We start from the raw sequence: 24,186 nt of genomic DNA, 5'->3' as shown, positions 1-24,186 counted from the left end.
AGCATCAATAATGTATTGGTCGTCGATATCAGTCGTTTGTCCACTTTCCAACACTCATATATAAAATACATCAGCGCGTGTGACCCATTTACAAAACCCACACGAATTAGCCAATCATATTGCTAAATGATACCGAGTAGTCTGCAATGATCCAATCACAATAACTATCAAATCCCAAGTTTGATTGTGTCGCAAAGATGTAAAAGTACTGGACACTCGCCTTGTTAATGGTCGCGATACAGCTTTAATGGTTACCGATATTACAGGAAAACTTTTACACAAAAGAACAATAATCATTACAGCGACTGAAATACGACAACGGAAATGAGGCAGACAAATAAAATGTGACAGCTATGACAGTCAGGCTTTCCTGTCGTTAATGAACTGATTATCACGTCGAGCAACATTCTTATATTTCACATAGATTCATGTTAAATTGTCTTAAATAAAAGGCGACACCGTCACAGGGTATTTTTTTTACACAGAAATAAGTTAATTAGACGTACTTTTCCGCTCATAAATATCTTCTTATTACACATCGAGTCGTAATAGATGGGATTAAGGTGTCTCGGACGTCAAATACTACTAAATGGATTTGCTAATTTATTGTTCAACAAAAGTACATAGTGAAACCGATCTGTTTTTGCACTGCCCGTGAAACTATCCAATGAAAATTTAACCAAATCAAACTGAAAAAAAGATACAGCAATTTAGCAGAGATTCCAGTTGCTATGCAAACAAAATACGAAATATTTGACATATATTCAAACTTCCTTCGAATTTCAAAATTAATTAACAAATTATAATCGATAAAATACGTATTACAATGATAATGCCATGATATGTTATTTGTAACAAATCGGCTTTTGTTTATATTTCTGTCCGTTAAGTGGAATGTCGAAAAAAATAACCGCACCTTTTTTAACATTGAATTTAGACAATTTTAAATGATCGTCTGTTATCTTATCACACAAAACATTGTGGACTATGAGGATGCTGTGTCTCATTGAAGACTTAGAGACAAAGAAAAAAATGAGTCCAAAAACCGGAACAAATATAATAAATGAAGCAGGAATCAGGAACATATGAAAGAAATGAGTCCAAAAAAGAGATTGGGAGATAAAAGGGAGAAAACAATTGTATGAGGGTTAAAATCCATGTAAAGACTTAATTTGGAAGCAAAGTGAATTCACAATCGGACAACGGTAAAAAGAGGTCAATGTTAGAGAATGAGAGGAAAAATAGCTTACGGGGAAAGTAAACCGGCACTGGAGACAAAGACTGCAAGTTTGGTAAGAAACAAGCACAACTATGATAACGTAACGAGTTAAGAATGATATTTATTAAATTTTTACCAGTGAAATATCAAATATTATTCATTCTAAAAAAAATGTATTTTTCACTAGTGAAAAATATCACTTTTGATGATTTGACTAATCAAATTAATGATTAGAAAATACCAAAATAATTGACCAATCAGAAAGCCCGACATATATGTCAGCACCTGGACAGGGGGAACTACAGACCCGTGTACGTTCGCTGTTCCGTCTTAAACGCAAACGCTACGGAAGTGCTACGGAAATGGTACGGTAATGCTACGGAAGTGCTACGGAAATGGTACGGTAATGGTACGGAAATGGTACGGAAATGGTACGGTAATGCTACGGAAGTGCTACGGAAATGCTACGGTAATACTACGGAAATGCTACGGTTGACGCTCACAAATAATCGACCGTTTCTGAATAAATTATCTGGTTCTTATAAAAAGCGGATCCTAGACGAAGCGAACACGTAGAAACGACAGTGCAATGGTGTTTGATGGAGTGAATGTTGTATCGGGAAGTGGAAGAACGTTTTATCAAATTGTACTACTATAGAAAACCTCCGTATGCAAAAAACTGTACAACTTTTAGAAACCGGAAATATTAAGGTCATATAAGGATCTTTCAAATTTAGGAAAATTTATTATTCTCGACAACAAAAGACGATAGCGTTTAATTTTAAAATAAAATCACTCTCTACACTAGCGCTGCGGTCGCGTATGTGTTGTCTCTGTGTGTCCGAACCTTATTGTTTTGTTTTTATGTATTTATCTATATTTTCACTGCAGTTGTACTGATAAACCGTAAGGTTTAAGAAATCAACTAATTGAATTGAAAAACTTGTATCAAAGTGTTAATTTAGGTACAGGTAAACAGATCAAGATTTCTGAACACAGATTGACCAGTCTATGAATAGACCCCCTATAGGGCTAATTGTAAAAAGGAGAAACTGACCAGGTGTGGTGATGACTTATACACCTGAGCCCGATGACTCCTAATCAAGTGTATATCCATGGCCATCAGGTGAAGTTGACGGTGGTGGGGAGGGGTTAGTACCCATGGCAACAGGTTAGGGGGACAATTAAGTCAAGTACATAACAATCACTGGTACATATTACTGGTGTGTATGCATTGACGATTTATTTAAAAGTCTGATGTCGGATCAGAGGAAACTCTGGCAGGGGAGGGATAAAAACAAGACATCAATAATTATATACTTAAGAATATACAATGTACATGTGCAATCAGATACGTGTATATCACACGTCTGTAATGGAGCGGACTCTGTGTGTTTACTTGATAATGGATAACACTCTGAAAATCTTTATTAATGGACTTGTGTTGTGATCTAACCTTCAGTTGAGTGACAATCAGTAAACCTTTGCACCCAAGGAGAAGTGAGGAGCGCACGATAATTAGTTCACAACTGTTTTTTTTTTTTTTTTTAAACTTATTGTCACAAAGGACATGACCAGGTAATACATTGTTTCAATATATAAAGACTTCAACAGTGTAGAGTGAAGAATCTACCTTTGAAATTAAGTTTGATGTTGTATGCGATCATTTTAATCATTTACATGCGTCTATTAAAACACATCAGTTTGTGTCAGAGGCCTAATAATGGCTGACTCAGGTGTACATGTACTTCATGTAAATATTTTGTCGGACAAAATATTAATATTTTAAATTTTTATTGAATGTTAATTCACTAAAGTTTTGGCTTTTACATTGTTATTCGAAACTTGAAAGTTTCTTTTACAGTACATGTCATCTATATGATTTATACATTGTATGTTCTGTCGACAGATCTTGAGACATGTACAAATAAATGTACATGTCAAGGCTACATGTACATTACATTGAAGCCAAACATCTGGGAAAGGCCTGTTGCCAATGGCCAACTGGGCGCAATATGCAACCCTACAGCCTTGAGGACATGCATCCTATCACACCTTACCTGTAAGATGCTGATCAGTCTAGCTCTTTTGTGTCTGGCACATGGTATACCTGGCCAGGTGACCTGTCCCCAATTAACCCCCGGGGTCCTATTATGGCTCATTCTCACTGAGCCAACATATAGAAATTTACCTGTATTACCAGGCCAACATGTCAAATTTTACACCTGAGTGAGTTTAAACTATAGCAGTAGCCTGTTCTTACTTTCATGAGAGAAAATATAAAAATGTCAAATTGAATATGACTTATAAAATGATGACTCAAATGATTCACTCTCTCTTTTACATTTTTTTTTCAAAACTTTCCTTTTTGCCGATGATGGTAAATTTTGTAAAGCAGCACGTTATATTTAAGACTCCTATCCGATATTGACAGAGTCTACGACGGGTGTAAAACTTTAAAATGTACGTTTTATATAAAAAAAAATATTGTTATATAACGTTTAGTAACAAAAGATATACAACTGAGTATCCCGACAGCTTGGGTGAGGAATCTCTAAAGAAAGAAACACATGCTAAAGACTTGGGTGTATGGGTCACTCCGAATCTTAACTTTTTATTTCATGTTAGATAAGTGGTTGGTAAGGTCATGCCAATCTACATATTTGGATTTTCAAAATGTTATTCGCTCTCTGTACATTAGTGCAGTCAGTTAGATTACTGCTCTGAAATATGGTCACCATAGCAAGAAACACTCGTACACCAGATTGAAGTTGTACAGGTTTTATTTTTTCTTTTATTATTTTTTTATTTCTATGTTTTAAATCAAAATTAAACGATAATAGTCTATATTACATGTAAATTTGTACACAATTCAACTTACCTAGTCTGGTATGAAGGCATTAATACATATATTTTTATTCAAATCTGTACATAGTCTGCTTGATCGAACTTTTACAAGATACTACTTTTTAGTTCCACATCTTTTTTTTGACTAGGTCGAGTATCTCAACCTTGCTTTATCCCTGTAAATGCTGGATTATTGTAAGAAATTGTAATGTTCTTAAAAGAGTCCTAATTAACTTTAACTACCTTCGTCATGTTCCCGACAGTTTTTTAACGTTTCACTTGAGAGATTTATGTCGAACGAAGATTTGTTTTCAGAATTAGGTCTCTTGTTTACTGTTCATAACAAGACTTACTTGATTGTCTGGATGATTTCTATTTTGGACATCAGTTCTATTTCACATGTGTATGCACTTTATATACCGTATTTTCTCTTACTATGTAATTAATTTACTCTTGTTATACTTTATCAGAGACATATATATATACGTCTCTGATTTTATCAATTTGTTATCAATTCTGTGATTAGACCTTTGGGTTTTAAAATTGAAATAAATAATGAATAACTCCAAAGATCACGATGCCATTCTCATTAAAGTTGTACGTTTTATGAATCAGTCTATAGCCTTACCTGTAGGCTATAATTATCTCTTATTGTTCTACCTTTCATATCTATATCACTTGGTCCACAAAATGCCTTACCTTTAGTTTACCTGTATACAACATGCTGTGTTGTTTGTATCATTGCTGACAATTAAGTCTAACTACCCTAGTTTACCTGTGTGATACTGTCTGGAGCATTTGTACCCTATACATGTAGCCTGACCAGTGCATATTATATGAAACTGTTTTAAAGGTTAGACTATAGCACAGTAAAGGTAATATTGTTTATTTAACACGATCTTCATCTTGGTTTCCATCGTAATGCGTCGACTATTACTAGGATCCGCCATTTTTTATTACACTAAGATCGATGGACCATGTGACTTGACTTGTTTTTTGTGAGTGTGTTATTTTTTCTATACAAAGATACAGACAGATTTATAGCCGTATCTATGTAATTCTCACCTCCTTACATGTATAAAATTATTTGCTGTCGCTACATTTCTTTTTTGACGTTCGGTAAGTATATTTAACTAAATTTCGTTTCGATAAAAAATACATTCCGCAAAATTTTCTACCGAACGGTTATGAGACGGTCTGTGAGTGAAAATAGGTAAACGCAAATGCTACGGTAATGCTACGGTGAGTGGACGCAAACGGTACGGAAATGGTACGGAAATGGTACGGTTATGCTACGGAAATGCTACGGAAATGGTACGGTTATGCTACGGTAATGCTACGGAAATGGTACGGTAATGCTACGGAAACGCTACGCTTAAATCGGAACTGCGAACGTACACGGGTCTGTACTTTTTTTTGTATGCAAACTTTCGCTGTAGGCCTAGTTAGCATACGGGGTAGGTTTTTCGTTAATAAAAAATGTAATAAACAGAATATCTAACAGTGTCTTCAGTAATACCAAATATAGTTCACTCGTGCGGCTAATATTTTGATATTTTTCACTCGTGCTGCGCACTCGTGAAAAATATCAAAATATTAGCCCCACTTGTGAAATATATTTGGTATTACCGAAGACACTGTTAGATATCCTCTATTCATGTAACGTACAACTATACATACCGCTGGCAGGGCGAAGAAAGATATACCCAACACGGCAGAAAAGGCGGCGATCAGTTTTCCTGCCCACGTTGTGGGCACAACATCCCCATATCCTACCGTACAAAGTGTTATCTGAAAATATAAAGTGTCGGATTGAATCGCGATATATTTTTGTTTTTCCAAAATATTTAAGCATTGATGTCATTTTTTTTAGTTTCATCTGGGTATGAAACAAATTTTGTTTGCAAACTGTATGAATCCGCGTAGCGTAGTTTCATACCCCGTACGCGGATTCATTCAGTTTGCAAACAAAATTTGTTTCATACCCCGACGAAACTAAAAAAAAAATGACATCAACGCTTATAATTAATTTTTGAAAATGATTTTCTAATTTAAAACATGTTTTATGTACAATTTTACTGGTTTTAAATGGGATTCTTTTTCTCAAATCAATACGCAACGTCAATTGTCGTATTGTGACGTCACATTTTTCGCGCCATTCTCGGAATTTCTTTCATAGAAGAATGAAAAGAATTTGTCCACCAATCAAATTTGAGTATTTACCATGACAACAAAGAAAAATTAATTATATTTAGATGAATTTGACACATCTTAACCTGTTTCAAACAAACACATATATGTAGTTTAGTAAGCAACCTGCATCAAATAAACGGATTCGGTGTAAAAAAAAATCAACACAGTAAAAATATTAAGAAGAATGTTTTTATTTTTAATCTTGATACATCAACATCTTGTCACGATCGCATCTTGAAATTCTTATAATTGATTATTCACTTTGTTAAATCGTGATGTTTGAGAGCAAAGATCTATATATTTTAATGTTTTAACATAGATTTATATGGCGGGTGCAGTTTATGTAGAAAAAGACAATGACTTTCCTTCCGAACCACCTGGTCTTATTTTGTTTTAACGATCGCGATGTAAAATGTATTTCGTTCATATATTGACCTCTTCATTTGATTTCACGGATGTCACATCTCTGATAAACATTTATTACGATCGATTAAGAAGACGAATAAACCGTTGGATAATTTTATTTCAAATAAAAAGTGACAAATGATACCCAATTGCTATCTCTCAGAAGTTTCAGTTTCTCTTTTTATCCTTGAAATTCAAAATTAAGTAAATGGTTGCACCGGAAGAAATTGCGCAGGTCTCTATCTCTATAGATTGTTTAGTCTTACGTAGCAGTGTACAGTAAGAATGCCCAATTTTGAAAAATATGTCACATGTTTTAGATATGTAAACATTGCCAGTTGACCCTACATATAACCTCTAATAAAGTATATATATTTGTAATCTGTACAACATTTGCAATTTTAATACAGCTCTGAAGAATAAGTAAACTGATATTTTCTGTGATTTATAGAGCTGTGAATACCATGGTAACAGCTTGAAAAATGCTCAAAAATTGCAAAATTTTATGATATTTTACCCAAAATGACACAATTCTCTACAAATTTTTTTTTTCTGAAACCTATTTAAAATTAAATATCTCTATCCCAAAAACAGAATTAATTTTGTTTTGACATATTTGTAAATTAAGTTTTTCCGCTATCTCACCTTTTCTGTGGGCTTCCATTTTTCGTTGTAGGCAAAACTAAATTTCCTGTGTAAACACAACTTACGGAAAATCCGGAAATTTAAAATCCGGAACCAATTTATCAATTTTTGTTTTAACAAATGTGAGGCCTGTATGTACTACTTCATACTGAATTTACCAATTATAGTGTACATTTATTTTTTTTCATTTTTTATGCATATCATAATACTGGAGTTATTTGCTTAACAAAAAATTGCTGTCCTACTGTAGTGTGGTACCTTAGACGCGATAATTACTAGGACGCTATTGTTGTTGTTTATGATAGTGCTAGTTAGATATATTTTTATATAATGACTGCTATTCTATCATCTTTGATTAAGAAGAAAGGTTTTGTCACATTTTCATATTACCTATATTTTCCAGAATGGAGTAAAGGACTAGCGGGCCGCTAGGTAGGGATTATAAATTTAAAGTCTCATTTTAAAACACTACACTACAGTGTAAGTAAGTTATTTGTATAATTTGAATTAAATTGATATAAGGACTAGCGGGCCGTTAGGTAGGTATTATATATTTAAAGTCTCATTTTGAAACACTACACTACAGTGTAAGTAAGTTATATGTATAATTTGAATTAAATTGATATGACTGTATGTGCTCACACAGGCTATTTCCTCCGAGATGTGAATACACACATCATTTAGCCAATCAAAACCGACGTTACAAACAGTGACATCATGCCAATGATACCGGATGATATGATAGTTTAGCCAATAGAAATGGATGTTTCAAGCGGGACTTTATTGTTTTTCTTAACTGCTACGTAAAATCATTATTTTTGCGATATGTAGGAAGACATTACCTTATAACGAACGTGAGCGCACTGTCCACGGCCATATTCGCATTTTTTAAACAAAGACTGAGTAATGACGCAAGGAATGCAATTTTACCTCAACGAGTATATCAATAAAAAAATACAATGAAAAACGTAATAAATGATTATATAAATTAACTAAACATCTTCTTGGATTAAATGTAATTTTTTGCAATTCTGAAAATTGCAGTATTTATTTTTATTTCCAAGAAGCAATTATTTTATGTTGATAGCAATTTCCATATATAAAGCCTTAATGAACTTTTGTATATTACAATGAGTTGATATGTAAAATGATAATCGTCTGTCATTAAAAATAACCTGCTTGTAACTACTGTTTTAACTTGTATCAAGTTCATATCAATATTAACAATAGAAGGATGACTGTAGACAAAACAAAATAATACTTACCACTCCCCACCAGAGTGCGTCAGCAAAACTTCGAAATTTCTTTTTATCTGCATCTTTTTCTACTAGATAGACGAGAAATGAGGAGAACAGAAGACCAAGGAATCCAATATACAGCGTTGTAAGGAGTTCCTACAGAATAAAAAAATATCACATCACAGAGCGTATATTGATACTTAATGATCTACGTTTGGTTATATCCGCGGTTAAACTTTGCTTAGTTCACCACTATTTTTACTCAAAATTCATTTAAATATGCATACATTTTTTTTATAATTTGGGGATCGGAAAACAAGCTTTAAGCTTAAATAAAACCGTTTCAATGATTGTACATTTTACATTCCACAAGAAGAGGACATTAGCTGATGGCAAATTGTAATTTCTCGAAAATTGGAAAGGTTAATTAAAAAAAAAAAATTGTTTGTTGAAATACTTGTGAAAACGTCGTTTAACTAACACAACATAAGCTAAATTAAGCAAAATTATTGTTATTGTATTTTTTTTTTAACTATGTGGTCCATTTAAGGACAGACATGTTAAGAAATGGTGTTTTCATATTTTTCTAAATTAGGCCAAGCCAGTCTATTCAAATAAATAAATAAATAAATAATAGATTCAACGCAAAGACTTCCTCGAAATATAGGTCATGCTCATAGGGCATGCCTATCTGTTATAGAGAAGTTCAACAAAATGTAAATGTATCACGTTCAGGTTTTCATGCATTCAATTGTAGGGAATTAAAAGATAAATGGACATTGGTACTTGTCTGTTTAAGGATAGGTTAATCAGCTTATCATCAATGACATTTCCCATTTAATTGTGTATTCGTTTCATGGTAAGACAAAAAAGTAACACCATCAGAACGTCTACCTCATTGTCTATCCGACGAAACTTATTTATTCATCAGTAAAAACATATGTCAGTATCCTGCTAATGATAGAAAAGAATGAAACAGATGAAAACACATGCATAAACTGTTTAAATGTCCTTTTTTCAGAGGTAAGAAATATTCACCTGAAAAGGTATTATCAATGATTACATATCAAGTAAATATCAACCCAATGTACATGTATGTTAAAACAAATAGCAAAAGGATTTATCGATTTTCGGTATGAACTTTATTGCCAAAGCGTCAAAAAGGGAAACGGTAATTTGGCTTCTATACGGTTTGGTTTGGTTTACGCATGCCTTTTTTGTGTTCTATCTTCTACGAGATAGCATTTCCAAGTGTAAGTGATAGCACAAATTACTGTATGATACTGTAAACATACTTTATTTGGCATTTTCGAATTTTAGCGCATTTCCGAATTTAAACAGATTAGCGCATTGATAAATTGGCGCGAAAGAATGATTTCAAATATAAACAGAATATAGAAAGCGCAATTAGAGCTAAACGAAATGCTTTCAGCGCAAAAACCGCTAAAGTAAGATTACCTCTAAAATATGTACGTTTACAGTAAGTGTGATGAACCAACCAGCAAAAGGGTTTATTTTTATAGGTAGGGAGAGGTAAGCTGAGGCCCAATGTACCTGCCTATGTGCCCAGACAACGGATCCTAAAAGTTTCCAGGAACCTCCCCGTCTATCCATCCGAGCCATGCGCAGGATCTGAAAGAATCGAAGTCCCCTGAGCGGCGAGGCAGCAAACATAGGGCTGGCTATTCCCAGAGATAAGACGATAATTGAGGCACCGATTATCACCATGTCTGCAACAAAAGCATAATATCTTCTCATCTAACATCCAAGTGTCATTCATATAGTAGATACACACAGAGACAGTGTGACTAGCCATAGAACCACTTGACTAACAACAATATTGGTCTAATGGGCCTACAATATCAGATAATGTTATTGTTCTTCATGTCTATTAATTCAACTTGTAGTGGAGTCCCCAAGGGCAGAAATTTTACTCCCGTGGGCACTTCATGAAGGAAGCAAGAGACCATGATAAATTGATAGTATAAATAGTATACTTCAAAAAAATGTTTGTTGTCAGTCGCGCATACGCGTCTTATCGTTTTTATGACGTCATCAAAATGGCGGTCAAAATGTTCTGTCCATGTATAAACTCACCTATTTTTCTGGGTTATATCATTAGTTTGATTGTTGTAACAAACATTAAATACGAATTAATGTTAATAAATATGTATTTGCACACTGTAAAATATATTTTGCTCTTTAAAAAAATTTATTTGTGTAAGTTTATGGTTATTTTAACATTTTAAGGACTAAAATTTCTGTAAAAACGCACGATTAAATATGAAACAAACGGCGTATTCACAAGTTAAATCAATAAAATGTGGACAGGAAAAGATCTATTATTTATTTATATCAATATGTCACATATTAAATAGAGTTTGTCGATATAAATTGGTAATAAATCAAAAGGACAAAATCATTTCGATTTAAATTCCGGAACTGCGGGTACCGTTTTTCAACCGAGAAATTTTATTAGTATAACTTCCAGTCAAAGTTTTTCAGCGGGGAAAATATGAAAATCCAGACCAGGAATGCTTTTTCTACTTCTATTCTTCAGTTTGATCATCTCAGCAGACACAATGGTAATGCATTTTTGATGTTTTCTTCTAAAAATTCGTATTAAATACAGCTTATAACACTTGAAACAGTCCCATAATGTTACCGTGTGTTTACTCACTATCTTGATTTTATACGTCCTCAAATATCATATGATTGTGAATAAATTCAGTAAATTAAGTCTGTATGGATGTAGTTTACATATTTGTTTTACATAAAAGCATTATTTTGCTTCATTTACAGAATATACATATGTTACAATGTCGCTTTGCGCCACATAATAAATTTTCCGGGATATTGTAAAATTAAAGCAATTATGGTCAGAGATGATAAAATTCCGGATTTCTTTAAATGTTTTAAAGAAATTATCGGGATTGTAGCTGTATATTCATTTGTAATTAACGTAGTATAAAAACGTATGATAACGGGGTTTTTTTTAAATATTTTTTTTTGTTTTAGTCAAAAAGACGACTATTTGAAGACAATCTGGTCATTTCTAAACAGCAACGATTAGTTGACTATACATCTTGCATAATATGTCAAAGTGATACAGAAGAGCCCTTGATAGAAGCACCAAAAAACCACGAGAAAGTTTTGGATGTTATCAGAGAAAGAGCTGGATACTCTGATTGTATATACCCCGAAGTTTATTCCAGGCTGTCATCAGAAACTCCATATTCTCTATGTGATAACAACGCAACATGGCATCGTTCGTGCTATCAGAACACTGTGAATAAAACACTAATCAACAGAGCGAAAGAACGATATAAAAAAGACATTTCTAAAAGACAAGGAGTGGTGTTTGATGAGGACAATGATCTCGACAAAAGTTTCACAAGATCTTCAACAAAACCATCTGATAAAGATGTATGCATCTTCTGTCAAAAATGTGGAACAAAGCGATTCCCTCTTCATCAGGTATATATTATGAATGTTCTTATATTGATGATTTTTTTCATTAAATTGTTAAAATCACCGGACAAAAAGGTTAATTAATAAACGGGTCTAATCAATGCTGCATACAGCCTTAATCGCTATATTTGCTTTGAAATCCATGAAACAATGGTTGTTTTTGTCTCGCCTTCGACGATAGTCGAGGTAGGCGAGACTAAGGTGTTGCTTTTCCGACGGCGAAGGCGGCGTCAACATTTACGTTAAAGTCCACTTTTGACAGTGTTAATGTTATCCGATTGAATTGAAACTTGGTGAGGTGACTGATACTAACCTACTAAACACCTATGCAAGATTCGGAAGTGATTTATTATCAGGTTCACCTATTTTTTGGGAAAAAACAGTGAATTTTGAGAATTTGCGTTAAAGTCCACTTTAAACAGTGTTATTGCAATCCGATTGATTTGAAACTTGGTAAGGCTACTGATACCATCATACTGAACACCTATCCATGATTTGGAGAAAAATATTAACAAAGCGGGAAAGGCGAGACATATGATTACGCGTAATTCTTGTTTTTATTCCATTTTGATTCAAAAACAATATTTTCTAAATGCATAATACGCTCCTCTTCAAGTTCAATTGAATTTTACAGTGTCAGTTATCAGGCAAATAGCATTTTAGACCAGACCAGTATATTAACAGATGGATGAATGTTTCCGGTGGCATCGTTGGTATAACACTGAATGATACAGCTCGGTCAAGGTTCTTTCTCGTTTCCCCACAGCTTACACATTTGGTAAACGATGCGAGTGACTCTGGAAACCGAGACGCTATCAAGACTCGTCATCACCAGGACAATTGACCATGCCTTTCGAGACAGGAAAAAAATGTTGCGGCTCTCACTGAAGTCATGAGGACATTTACCAATCCGTTTACCTATGAAGGAGAAGATGTCATCAACATCGTCACCAAGGAGGTTATGACAGAAGGGGTGAAGACAGATTTGATGACACTTTCAGAGAAAGGACACCATCTGCATGAGCAATTTTTGAATGAACGCATCAGGACAAACGAAGTTGGTTTATGGGCTGTATTGAAAAAGAACAAACTCAAAACATGGAAAGAAAGCTGCAAGAAAGTGAGAATTTACAGCAAATAAAACCGTATTAGAACTCCGCGAAGATCGGGGATTGTTCGCTCGGATTATAATTGCTGCAAGATCCCGACCAGAGGTGAACGCTCAGGACATCATTGCCACCTACGAATTGTCTGTGATTCCCAGGGCCTTATTTTCATCAGACGGTCACTTATTGCATTGCTCAGTGAAGAGTCCGCTAATGAACATCCTAGAAAACACAGCAACTGATAGCGCCATTAACAACACAGACGAACCATTCGCAGGAGACAATGCCTCAGCGATTGTAGATGGTATGGTGGAGGTACAAGCGATGGAATCCCGCATAGGGTAAAAGATTGCAGTGACCTAGCAGAGCACTTCATACAAGTTATTTCAAGAAAATATCTACTTAGATATAACGAAGTACATCTGGTTTTCGATAGGTATGATGTTACGAAATCTCTGAAGGATGGCACAAGACAAAGAAGACTCGGTAAAAAGGAATCGGTGGCTTACCACGTGACTGACCAAACCAATATCACCAATATATCCATGGCAAAGTTCCTTTCACATTCATCTACAAAGGATGAATTGTCAACATACCTGTCAATCACTTGCGTATGCAACTGAAAGGAACTTGCACCTGGTATGTGCATGGAGAGATCAAGTAAGGTCAACTTTTTTTGATGCTGAACATTTGGCAAGTACTCAAGAAGAAGCGGACACAAAACTCGTCCTGCATGCTCTTGACGCAACTCAAAGAGGAACATCTACCCTAGCCATCCACTCCCTCGACACCGACGTGTTCATCCTTTTTCTGAGAAGGTACCCATGACTTCCAAAATGTACCAAGTTTTGCACTGGAACAGGAAATAGGCAACGGGAAATAGATTTGGGTCAAGTATATCACAGTCTTTCGTCTTTGGAAATAGAGGCCCTACCTGGATTCCATGCGTTTTCAGGAGCCGATAATACTGGGACGTTTTCCGGTAAAGGTAAACTCTCATTTTGGAAGGTGTTTCAAATTGCAGACGAATCAATAAGGCGTGTTTTCGCAGACCTTGGACAACTGGAACTAACAGAAGACATGGAAAAGAAGATCGAACATTTCACATGCTCTCTATATTGTCCGAAAACATCCCTGACGGATATTGGTCATCTACGCTGGTGGATGTTTAAACAAAAGCAAGCTGAAGCTGAAAAGCTTCCGCCTACAAGGGCAGCACTCAAACAGTCAATCCTGCGAACCCAGCTTCAGGCTATAATTTGGTTCAACGATGACGTTGCCTGTCCCGTGCTTCCATCTCCTACTTTGTTTGGATGGAAAGAGGAACACGATATATATGTCCCAGTCATGACATCCCTACCTCCTGCACCAACTGCAATGCTTGAACTTATTTTTTTGTAAGTGCAAAACAACACAATGCTCGTCAAATAAGTGCAAATGCAAAACAAACAATTTGGTTTGTACAGAACTTTGCGCGTGTGAAGCAGATGATGAGGCATGTGAAAACACACCATTGGGCCATTTGTTGTATGAAAACAATGATATGGAAGAAATAACGTTGTGAATAGAGACGGACATTGAGGTAATGTGTTTGTCATGCCTTTTTGTTAGCTTTAAATATTTGTTTTTGGAATTGACGCCATTTTGCCCTAAATATGAATCTTTGCTACTTTTGTAAATTATGAAGGAAAGCTATATAATTTCAAATAAGTTGCATCACAAAGCCACAATATGACATTTATCAACAAATTCTACGAAACATCTGTGTATTTGTATTTGTTGTTCTTTTGGTACCGCTGGTTGCTATGGCAGCCATTTTAACTTATTCTAAACTTTAACAAAAATGACAAACTGCAGGATTTACATTGAACCTGATTTGACAGCAACCAATTTATGGAGATATTTCGGCAAAAAACCGTATGCATGAACACATAATGTATCATTTTTGTCATTATTGGGATTAAAAAATCGGTTGCTATGGCCGCCATTTTGTCCATTTCTTAATTGAATTCACATCCGGTGACGAAAACTCTCAAATAATTAAGTTCCTATCATGTAATCGCCAATTGATATTTTAATAAAACGTATTTTGTGATATGTCTGTCTGAAACTCATTTGCTAAACCAGACCTTTATTGTAAAAATCTGGTTGCTATGGCCGCCATATTGATGACGTCATTAAATCGACTAGACGCGGAAGTCAGAATGACAACAAACATTTTTTGATTAAGGACATCATATACTTTCATAAAATCATTACCTCCAGCTTCCTTCAAAAAAAGCCCACGGGATTCCCTTAGGGACTCCACTATTGGCATTAACAGACATCTTCTAAAGAATTCTCTCAAGGGCATTAATGTATGCAATTTCTATGCATAACCAGTGTCAGTTAGAAATATTCCAACTGTAAAGCACAAAGCACGGGTATATATTAGACTGTTAAGGGAGTCACACATGGCATTCGACAGGTAGTACTACATATTTTAACCATAAAACCACTAACCGTTCATCAGATTGTGTTTTATATCAATATGAATGCAGTCTGGTTAATGGATTTCATTTCAGAATACCATATTGTTCAGACCTTAGATACAACACAAATTGGACAACAAGCAAAGCCTATCAAAAGCTGATAGATAAATGTCGATTGTCTGATTTATTTATATCTAAGACATTGCTTTAAATACTCCCGTGTCCTTTTTTTATCAAATAAGTTTCTCTGTATGTTTGAATACTTTGTAAGATTTAAGAAAATTATAACCTAATGTGACTTACAAAGCGTTGATGTTACCTTAATCAACATGACGCCATAATGACGTCATATTATTGTCACATAATGTGCACACGTATCTTAGTCCTTTGTAAGCATTAGACAAGAGTCAATGTTTTTTCATAGAAAATATGTAAGCATTGATATATTCTAAAAAGACTGTAATAATAAAGATAACATTAATATAATATAAAGAATGTAATATGTTCATTAAAAAATGGAAGGCAACATTAGATGCCTAAATACAATGCTCAGAAATCAACACGTGACAATAACAGAGTTTGTCAAACGTTTAATTCAGAGTGAATCAACACAATCAAGAGTACGACCTATAGCTCACCTATAATACAGAGAGGTCTCCTCATAAACCGGAGACGTCCGGACCATCCCTGGTATCTGGAGCGACATCCGGCGGCCCAAACTCTGGTGCCGTACTCCGCCATTAGCCACACAAGAAGGAATGGTTCCTGAAAACGAGAGTTAACAATATGGTATGTTAATCGTGCAAAACTGTAATTATTGCAAAATGTATCTCGTTTCTATTGTGCGTTATATAAAATCATATATAAAGATTAAGCACCAAGGTGTAGTTTACTTGATAAGGGCGATAACTCCCATGAGAACAAAAACTAGAAGTTTCGAAAGACGTCTCCCAATAATCGATTCCTATCGATGATCAACATTGTACAATATAACCAATTAATTTAATAAATCCCTGCTGTTTCCTGAACTTATATTACGTTCTGAATTAAATCAAATATATATATTCATATTGATATGAATGAAACTATGCGCAAACAACATGTCAGTGAACCAGCACAATCAAGAATATTTCACACGTTTTGTTTACAAAGTTTAAGTGACAAGGTATACACCAGTTAGATTGTGAAAGTCTTATAAATCAACTGTAGTGATGACTGCAGTCGATTGACATTAGTCAGAATGGTGACTGGACATGTCAACAGCAGCTGGTTCATAAATGTTTGATAGATCTCGCCCTCTATGTTGACGATATGATACCTCGATGGTGTTACAGATTACAATCAATTTGGGGGATGAGCTGATTATTTGAGGTGTAATATACACATACTTACCAGATAAAGTGCTATTCTTGTGAATAATTTGGGATTGAAATCATCCACTGTTGCCAAGACACTTAGAACTAGGCAGCCAACAATCGCAAGAAACCTGAATTACGGAATATAAGATATTATTAATAACTGCCAAGTTAATATTCAAACTGAAAATAGATATGTCCAAGATTGTATGATTTATGATACAGTATAATGTATGGATATATATATCAATATAACAAATTGAAATCTGTCCTTGCGAAGGTGAATGTATAAAAAAAAAACAAAAAAAACAGACTTTGCCGCAAGCCTTTCTGCCCTCTCAGGCTTCTTCAGTCCGCCTGAAGAAGCCTGAGAGGGCAGAAAGGCCTTGCGGCAAAGTCTGTTTTTTTGTTATTTTTTATATATCAATATATATATATATAAACAGTAGATATATATTATCAAATAAATAAATATAAAAAATGAATAAACCAATAATTATTGAATAAAAATAGATATATTAGATACATAAATAAGTGTTATTAAATACGTGAATGAATTAAACTAATAACTATCAAATAAATAAATCACTATTAGATACATAAAGAGATAAATACAAAACATCTACCTTTCATATTTATACACATTATGTATGAACCTGTATATGTTACACCTTCGTTTAATGAGTACTGATGCTATTATTCAGTCGATTTGCATTGTGTGTACGACTGGATGTCAATTTCTTATTAACCATGGAAGTATAGCCCGTTATAGTGTTACCTCACTGAAGTATATAGCGACCATAGGAAACCACACTCAGTCATAGTATACTGACAACGGGACAACCACTCGACCCAGAAAATCTGCGCAAAAAGGAGGAGTAGCAACTACCATTTTTATATACTCCAGTATGTCTCGGCCAGAGAATCAATCCAAAAATGTTCTCACATGGGATTACGTTTAACTAAAGACTTAATGTGAGAAAATGTCAAGGAGACATTAGTCATATAGGAAAGTGAACAGAGAAAAACTAAAGATAAAATCCAAATTCAGTCTCCCCTTACCGATTATGCAATTAAACGATTCAATTTTTAATATTTTCGAGATGAATATGAAACTTTACCAATATTTGTATTTATATTTCCTCCACATATGGTATTTTAAACTGCTATTAATTAATTTCTTAAATTACGAAACTATATGGATTGTATAACTGGACACAGAAAATAGTAGAAAGATTAGAATAATTTGTGTAGTGAGTATTGTAACACATAAACCACTTCTACTTAAGGAAATACATGATTGATCACTGCGTTATAGAAAAATCATCATTATCACATATACTGCTTGTCAGATTACAGGAAATAACGGCATATTATATATCTCTAGCAGCAATGCAATATATTGTATATATTCATGCTGTATCATTAATTAACGACGCCTAGCTTCTGATCTGTCATTTCACCATGACAACACCCACTCGTTACTAAGTAATGAGTAGGACCAATGGTGACATGATAAGCGCCGTAGTCGTTTTCTCTGTGTTTCCCTGTCCAACTAATATGATATTTGATAGGGTGGTGCAGTCGTAAAACACTTGCCTTTCATAAATGCTACCGGGGTTTGATTTCCCGACCTGAGGTGACAATAAATAGGATCACTTCCCAACCACGTTTACCTAGAGAGTGATATTTCACTGAAATATACTTCTGAAGCCTTCCTGACAGAGGCAAAAGAACAAGTAAGGGTCAAAATCAAGACGGTCAAGGAAGACATTAAAGAACTGGTTGTCCTGAAAGATTAAGTTGTCTCTTAGAATCATGCAATAATATCAGCATGTAGATTTCTTACGCTCTACTCTCGGGGAAGAAATACTTAGTTAAAGCTTATATACAATGTTATAAACATGTATGACGGACAATAAACGTACAGTTATGTAATGTTTATAGAATTTAAAGTGATGGCGACCAAAACTAGTCTAGTGATATTGGCGGCCACGAGGACGAGTCCGGATGGATAGAGAACAGCCCCTGGTGTGGTGATATTGATATTGGTTATAATAAATGATTCATTTAAAAAGTGTGTTTGTCTACCAAACTGTACAGACTGTCATGGAAGTGTTTATATATGGGACAGACTATATTTGAAATAATCTTTAGTCGTCATAGTCTACAAACGTTTCATAAACTATGTTGAGATCCGCTTTTCCGTGTTCAAAACAGCAAAGCACTTGTAAAAATAAATGACGAGCTAGGCTCAGTGTCCTTTCGATATCCTAAAAGTGCCAACAGCATAACATGACATCTGTATTTCTTGTTTATCTGTGCCTGTAAAAGTGGACATTCCTTCGTAATATTGTTCATATCTACTAGAGTCCCACACAAACAATGATATGCTCGAGGAGGACGGTCGCTGTACATGGACAGCGATTTTCCAGGACTCATCCTCGTCAGTAAATCTCATTTATAGAATGTACTCATACATCTGATTTCCGTAAGACAAGATAAAACTATCTCTTGTTGACCTACTTTTCGCCACTCCCCTTTATCGATTTTTCATAGTGAAGCAATACGCACACCTTTAATAAGAGTATAATCGGATATATATTTGAAATCTAATACCCTGTAATTATTTGAGATTGAAGGTAGTAGACACTGTTGGTAGACGTTTAAGTCCCCAAGCACTTAAACGGAACATTACATTCAGAGGAAATGGGCTCTTGTAGAAATTAACTGAGACCTTTATTACTGCAGTCAACACAGAAATAATTAAAACACATTAACAAATTCATAATTACATTTTGTGATAAAAGTAATTTGATATGATTACAACTAGGGAAAATATCAGTGTCGTTTTAAAATAATTTTGTTCAAATAACGATGAAACACTAAAATGATGAAAGAGACCAGAGGTTTCAAATGACAAGCAACATGTTCTTTATCGACCATATCTGCCGTCGAAATTTAAGTCAAAGTCACATAAAAGATGTATTACTAGTAGTATGACGTGCATTAGAATAATACATAAATAAATAGATAAATACATAAACAAAAATAAATAAATAAATAAATAAATAAATAAAAATATATGAATAGATACAAATGTAATTGATAAAAAAAAAGGAAAAATAAATGAATGAGGCTATATGAGTAAATGAACGACTAAATGTTAATATATGAATAAATAGAAAAAAATAAATGAATAAATAAATCAAATAAATGAAAATTTATGAATAATATAACGGACAGCGTGACAAGGAACATAAAAGTACATGCGAACAATCTGCCAACATGCCGGATGCCAGTTCATACATTGATTATAACATGCCCCTGGTCGTCAGCATCCGCTATCTGAAACACTGGGCTACACATCTGCCCGATAGATGTAATATAGATCAGTCACGGAAATCGTGACAAGATCCTGAATATGTAATAACTGTCATGCAGGGGAGGCGGGAATATCATTACAAAAACTGAGACACGATCCCTGTCTATTGCTGCAGTTTGAAACAGTCAACTGTGAGTTTTATTTTTTTGTTTTATTTTTACTTTCGGAGAGTGTTTATAAACTGTTTTTTTGCTTTGTCATTCAAATTTTTCATTCGCTAAATTTCAAATATTTGTGTCGCCATTTAGGTGTTGTTCACCTACGTTTTATCTTTTTTTTTCTCTTGACTATCAAACATTAGCATCTGATAACACAATTTGTATACATGATTAAAATACTAGGAGACACGGCCTACACTTGCCTACAACAAAGTTATTTTGACTCCACTTAATGATGTTATGTGTTTGAACCCGAATGGCACTTGATTCCTTCTGCAGACATGGTATATCCTCAAATATTACGGCCGAAGCCACCTAACCTCTTTCATACCGCTGTTGGTAGGTAAAAACTATGTTGCGTGCCAAGTGAAGTTACATGATCGTTCCTACTATGCGTATGTGTTTATCACTTATCCAACGTCTTATATAAAGATATCGCACATTTCTTGCGGCAGAAAACGTCATTGAGTACAGAGACATACACGGAAACTAAAGAATATTTCAAAGTTATTGTGCTCGGCAAACATATTAAACAACGCGTATGGTATATTTTGGTAACAAATTGGAAATGATCCTGGCAATAGGTTTCGTGCTTGCAGGAATAATTAACCCGGCCCTTGCCCTGAACACAGAAACAGCCCTACAGAATTCACAGTGGGCAAAGGAAGTAGTACGTCGTTTAGATAAAGATGATCAAATCTTTGCTGAAATGAGAAAACTCATGGCGTCGATGACACAACAAATTGATGTTGACAGAGAAACCATCGATTCAATGAAACAACACATTGCCGCGATGAAACAACGTGTTCAAAGGGTGGAAAACGAAAACGTGATACTGAAAGAAAAATTGAAGGTAGCGAATCAAAACATTACAAACTTGGAATCATTGTTCAATAGTTTACAACAGTCTGGGCGTATCCAGTACGTGGCAACAATCTTCAACCACACGGATAATGCTACAGCACAAGCGTCGGCGATATCTGGTGAACAATCAGTGCCTTTGATACATAAAATATTAACAACTAGAAATTTAGACCCAGACCACCTACCGTACTCGTCAGGAGGAAAACAGTATGGTCAGCCTCCCGTAGGAACAGGTAGGTAATCTGATATACGACTGAGGAGGATTCTGCGCAGATAGTCTTTTCGGTTAACTCTTTCTCAGAGCATGCACTCCAAATTTAAGTTTTAATCAATGTATCAATAATGACAATCAATATTAATGATCAATAATGTTATATTTGTTTTTTTATTATTTTTCATTCTGTTCTAGGACCTGTGGCCAACATTAGCCCATCAACTACGCCAGCCTTCTACACCAGCCTTTCGCAGAATATCAATTATCCAGGAGAACATCACGTGATCGGTTTTGATGATATTTTCACGAATGTAGGCGGCCACCTCAACACACACGGGACAGGGGTGTTCACTTGTGGGGAGACAGGGACGTATGTATTCTTTTGGACAGTTTGTGTAGAGGAAGGGACGCGACTTTATGCCGACTTGATTAAAAATGGGGCCCGAGTAGGGGAGTCCTTAACGGGTAGAGGCTACGAATGGAACGTTGGGACAGGAATTGCGGTGTTACAGTTGAATCCGGGGGATGATTTATCAGTACGACTGCATGATCTTGAAAATCGCGTTATCATCGTTGGTCGGTTGACCTTCTTTTCTGGATTTAAGTTAGCTTAGCTAAAAAAATAATCAAATAAAGCATTGCATTTATGATGGAATTGATTTAGTTACTCCAAACGCGAGGGGAATTTTCGCTTATTATACTGAGTTTTTTGTTTTTGGCGTATTATTTTGATATCAATTTCCGTAATCCCGAACTACAAACGAAGGTGATCGATCGCGAAACATTTAGTTTATATATCAGTGTCGCGACATTAACCATGTTATAACTACGTTATTACTCATAACACATGATAATCAAAAAAATATTTTAATAAATCTTTACACTCCGGATATAACATTATATATACTGATATATTCAATGAAAAAGGTCTTACTAAACGAATTCCTTGCGCCCTTACATTCCTTTCATAGAGTATTCGTGAAACCGATGAAGGTCAGGTTATTGACCTTGGGTCATTTACTGATCCTCGTAGGCAGATATCGGCAACAAACGAAACAAGAGGAGACGGGGCGTGCATACACGTATACTCTATTTCGGTCAGTATTTGTATCTCAAGTGACGCACTCACTCACCCACATGGATCAGTGGCCTGGCTTTGCTCGTAGATGCATTTCCAAGAGCTAATACTTTGACTGGAGACCAAGTACAGGCTTGGTTTCTGGCAGAGATAGAACCAAATATAGCGATCGCAACTAGCAGGCGTGGCAAGCGGGTTAAACAGGAAGGCATTGACATTTATTGGGGGTAATATTTCTTACTCGTATTTCATTGTTTGTCAATAGAGTTGTTTTTTTAACAGGAACAGCAGAAGTTCGTTTGGAGTTTGGAGTGAAAATCTGTTATTCATTATCTAAGTTTTCTTCTGTTATGTTTTGAATGTTCATGATTTGTTGGATTTTGTTCGTACTATTGGTCCTTTGTTTCTCTTGGTTCCATGCCATTACTAAAATGAACTGATTTAAGGTATAATTTCTTCTCGATCATTTGCGAATAGTATATATATGTAAAAAATATGAATTAATCAAGTTAAAAAACATTGTGTCCAATCGTGTTATGTTATCTACGCAACACAATATCGTAGCCAAATTGAGAACAAATGATTGTACGCTTTGTACAGGAGACATTTTAGTGGGTAGCGCACTTAAAATTCAATTTGATAACTGATAAACTAAACGGCCATCGTTCGATATAAACTGACACCAGATAATCTAATTCTCCTTCAATGATTCTAGGTGATGTTAGGGGTCAAAAGCCTGAACAGAACTATCAAATACAAATCTAACGATTGAAGAGTAAACAAAAAATAAACAAAGAGTAATCAAAAAGAAAACAAATGGCGAACATTGAATAAAAAAACTCTGTCATGCAGTTTGTTTGTCCTTCTGGGATTCTTCAGTTATGCTTGATAGGGACTAAACGCGTAGACATCAAAGGCACGTATTGCTTGTTTAATGCGTCATGAAACGTTATATGGACTGCACTATCATATACGTTTGATAGAGCAAATAAATGGCGATCACTGAGTATAAAACTCTGCCATGCAGCCTTTTAATGTTTCTAGGTTCTTCAGTGATACTGGGTGATAACTCTTTGGTTACCACAAAAACAATAAAACGATGGCGTTTCCAGTTATTTAATTTAAATATTTTGATACATACCCAAAAGCGTGCGAAAGAAGCACTTACTCACGTGTGAAGTGATAAAGTGATAGTATCAAATATATTATTTATACGCATGCGTACAAACCCAGGAACATCTATCAGATTTTATAAACCACTCGTGCGTTGAAATACATGGGGACAAAGTCCTTTCGTTCTACCAGCATGTGCTTTATCACACTTTTAGATGGATGAGATTTTGACTACTTTTTACGCTTACATCAGAACCTATCGGATGGTAGATAAATATCTCCGGTGGTGAATCTTAATTTGCAACAGAAACCAAAGCGATTGAATGATACTCATTGTGTGCTATAACAACTAATCAATAACTTACAAACAAATTAATAATTAAAAATACGTTATAACTAACAAACAAATTGATAACTAGCAAAC

At 34.9% G+C, this 24,186-nt stretch overlaps 1 protein-coding gene across 2 annotated transcripts in view; it reads right to left on the bottom strand.

Annotated features, from left to right (window-relative positions):
• The window catches only part of LOC117316607 (potassium voltage-gated channel subfamily KQT member 1-like), a 140,319-nt gene that overhangs the window by 16,407 nt on the left and 99,726 nt on the right, over nucleotides 1-24,186 (bottom strand). For both annotated transcript variants that reach the window (XM_033871274.1, XM_033871275.1), the window contains exons 2-6: nucleotides 16,988-17,081; nucleotides 16,234-16,360; nucleotides 10,102-10,277; nucleotides 8,575-8,703; nucleotides 5,747-5,857 (exon numbers count right to left, since the gene is read on the bottom strand). In XM_033871274.1, the coding sequence (XP_033727165.1) occupies nucleotides 5,747-5,857; nucleotides 8,575-8,703; nucleotides 10,102-10,277; nucleotides 16,234-16,360; nucleotides 16,988-17,081 (637 nt within the window). The remainder of the gene's footprint in view (nucleotides 1-5,746; nucleotides 5,858-8,574; nucleotides 8,704-10,101; nucleotides 10,278-16,233; nucleotides 16,361-16,987; nucleotides 17,082-24,186) is intronic.

Source organism: Pecten maximus, chromosome 18 (genome assembly GCF_902652985.1).
Source record: "Pecten maximus chromosome 18, xPecMax1.1, whole genome shotgun sequence".
NCBI lineage: Eukaryota > Metazoa > Mollusca > Bivalvia > Pectinida > Pectinidae > Pecten > Pecten maximus.
This window is presented reverse-complemented; position numbering and strand designations above follow the sequence as displayed.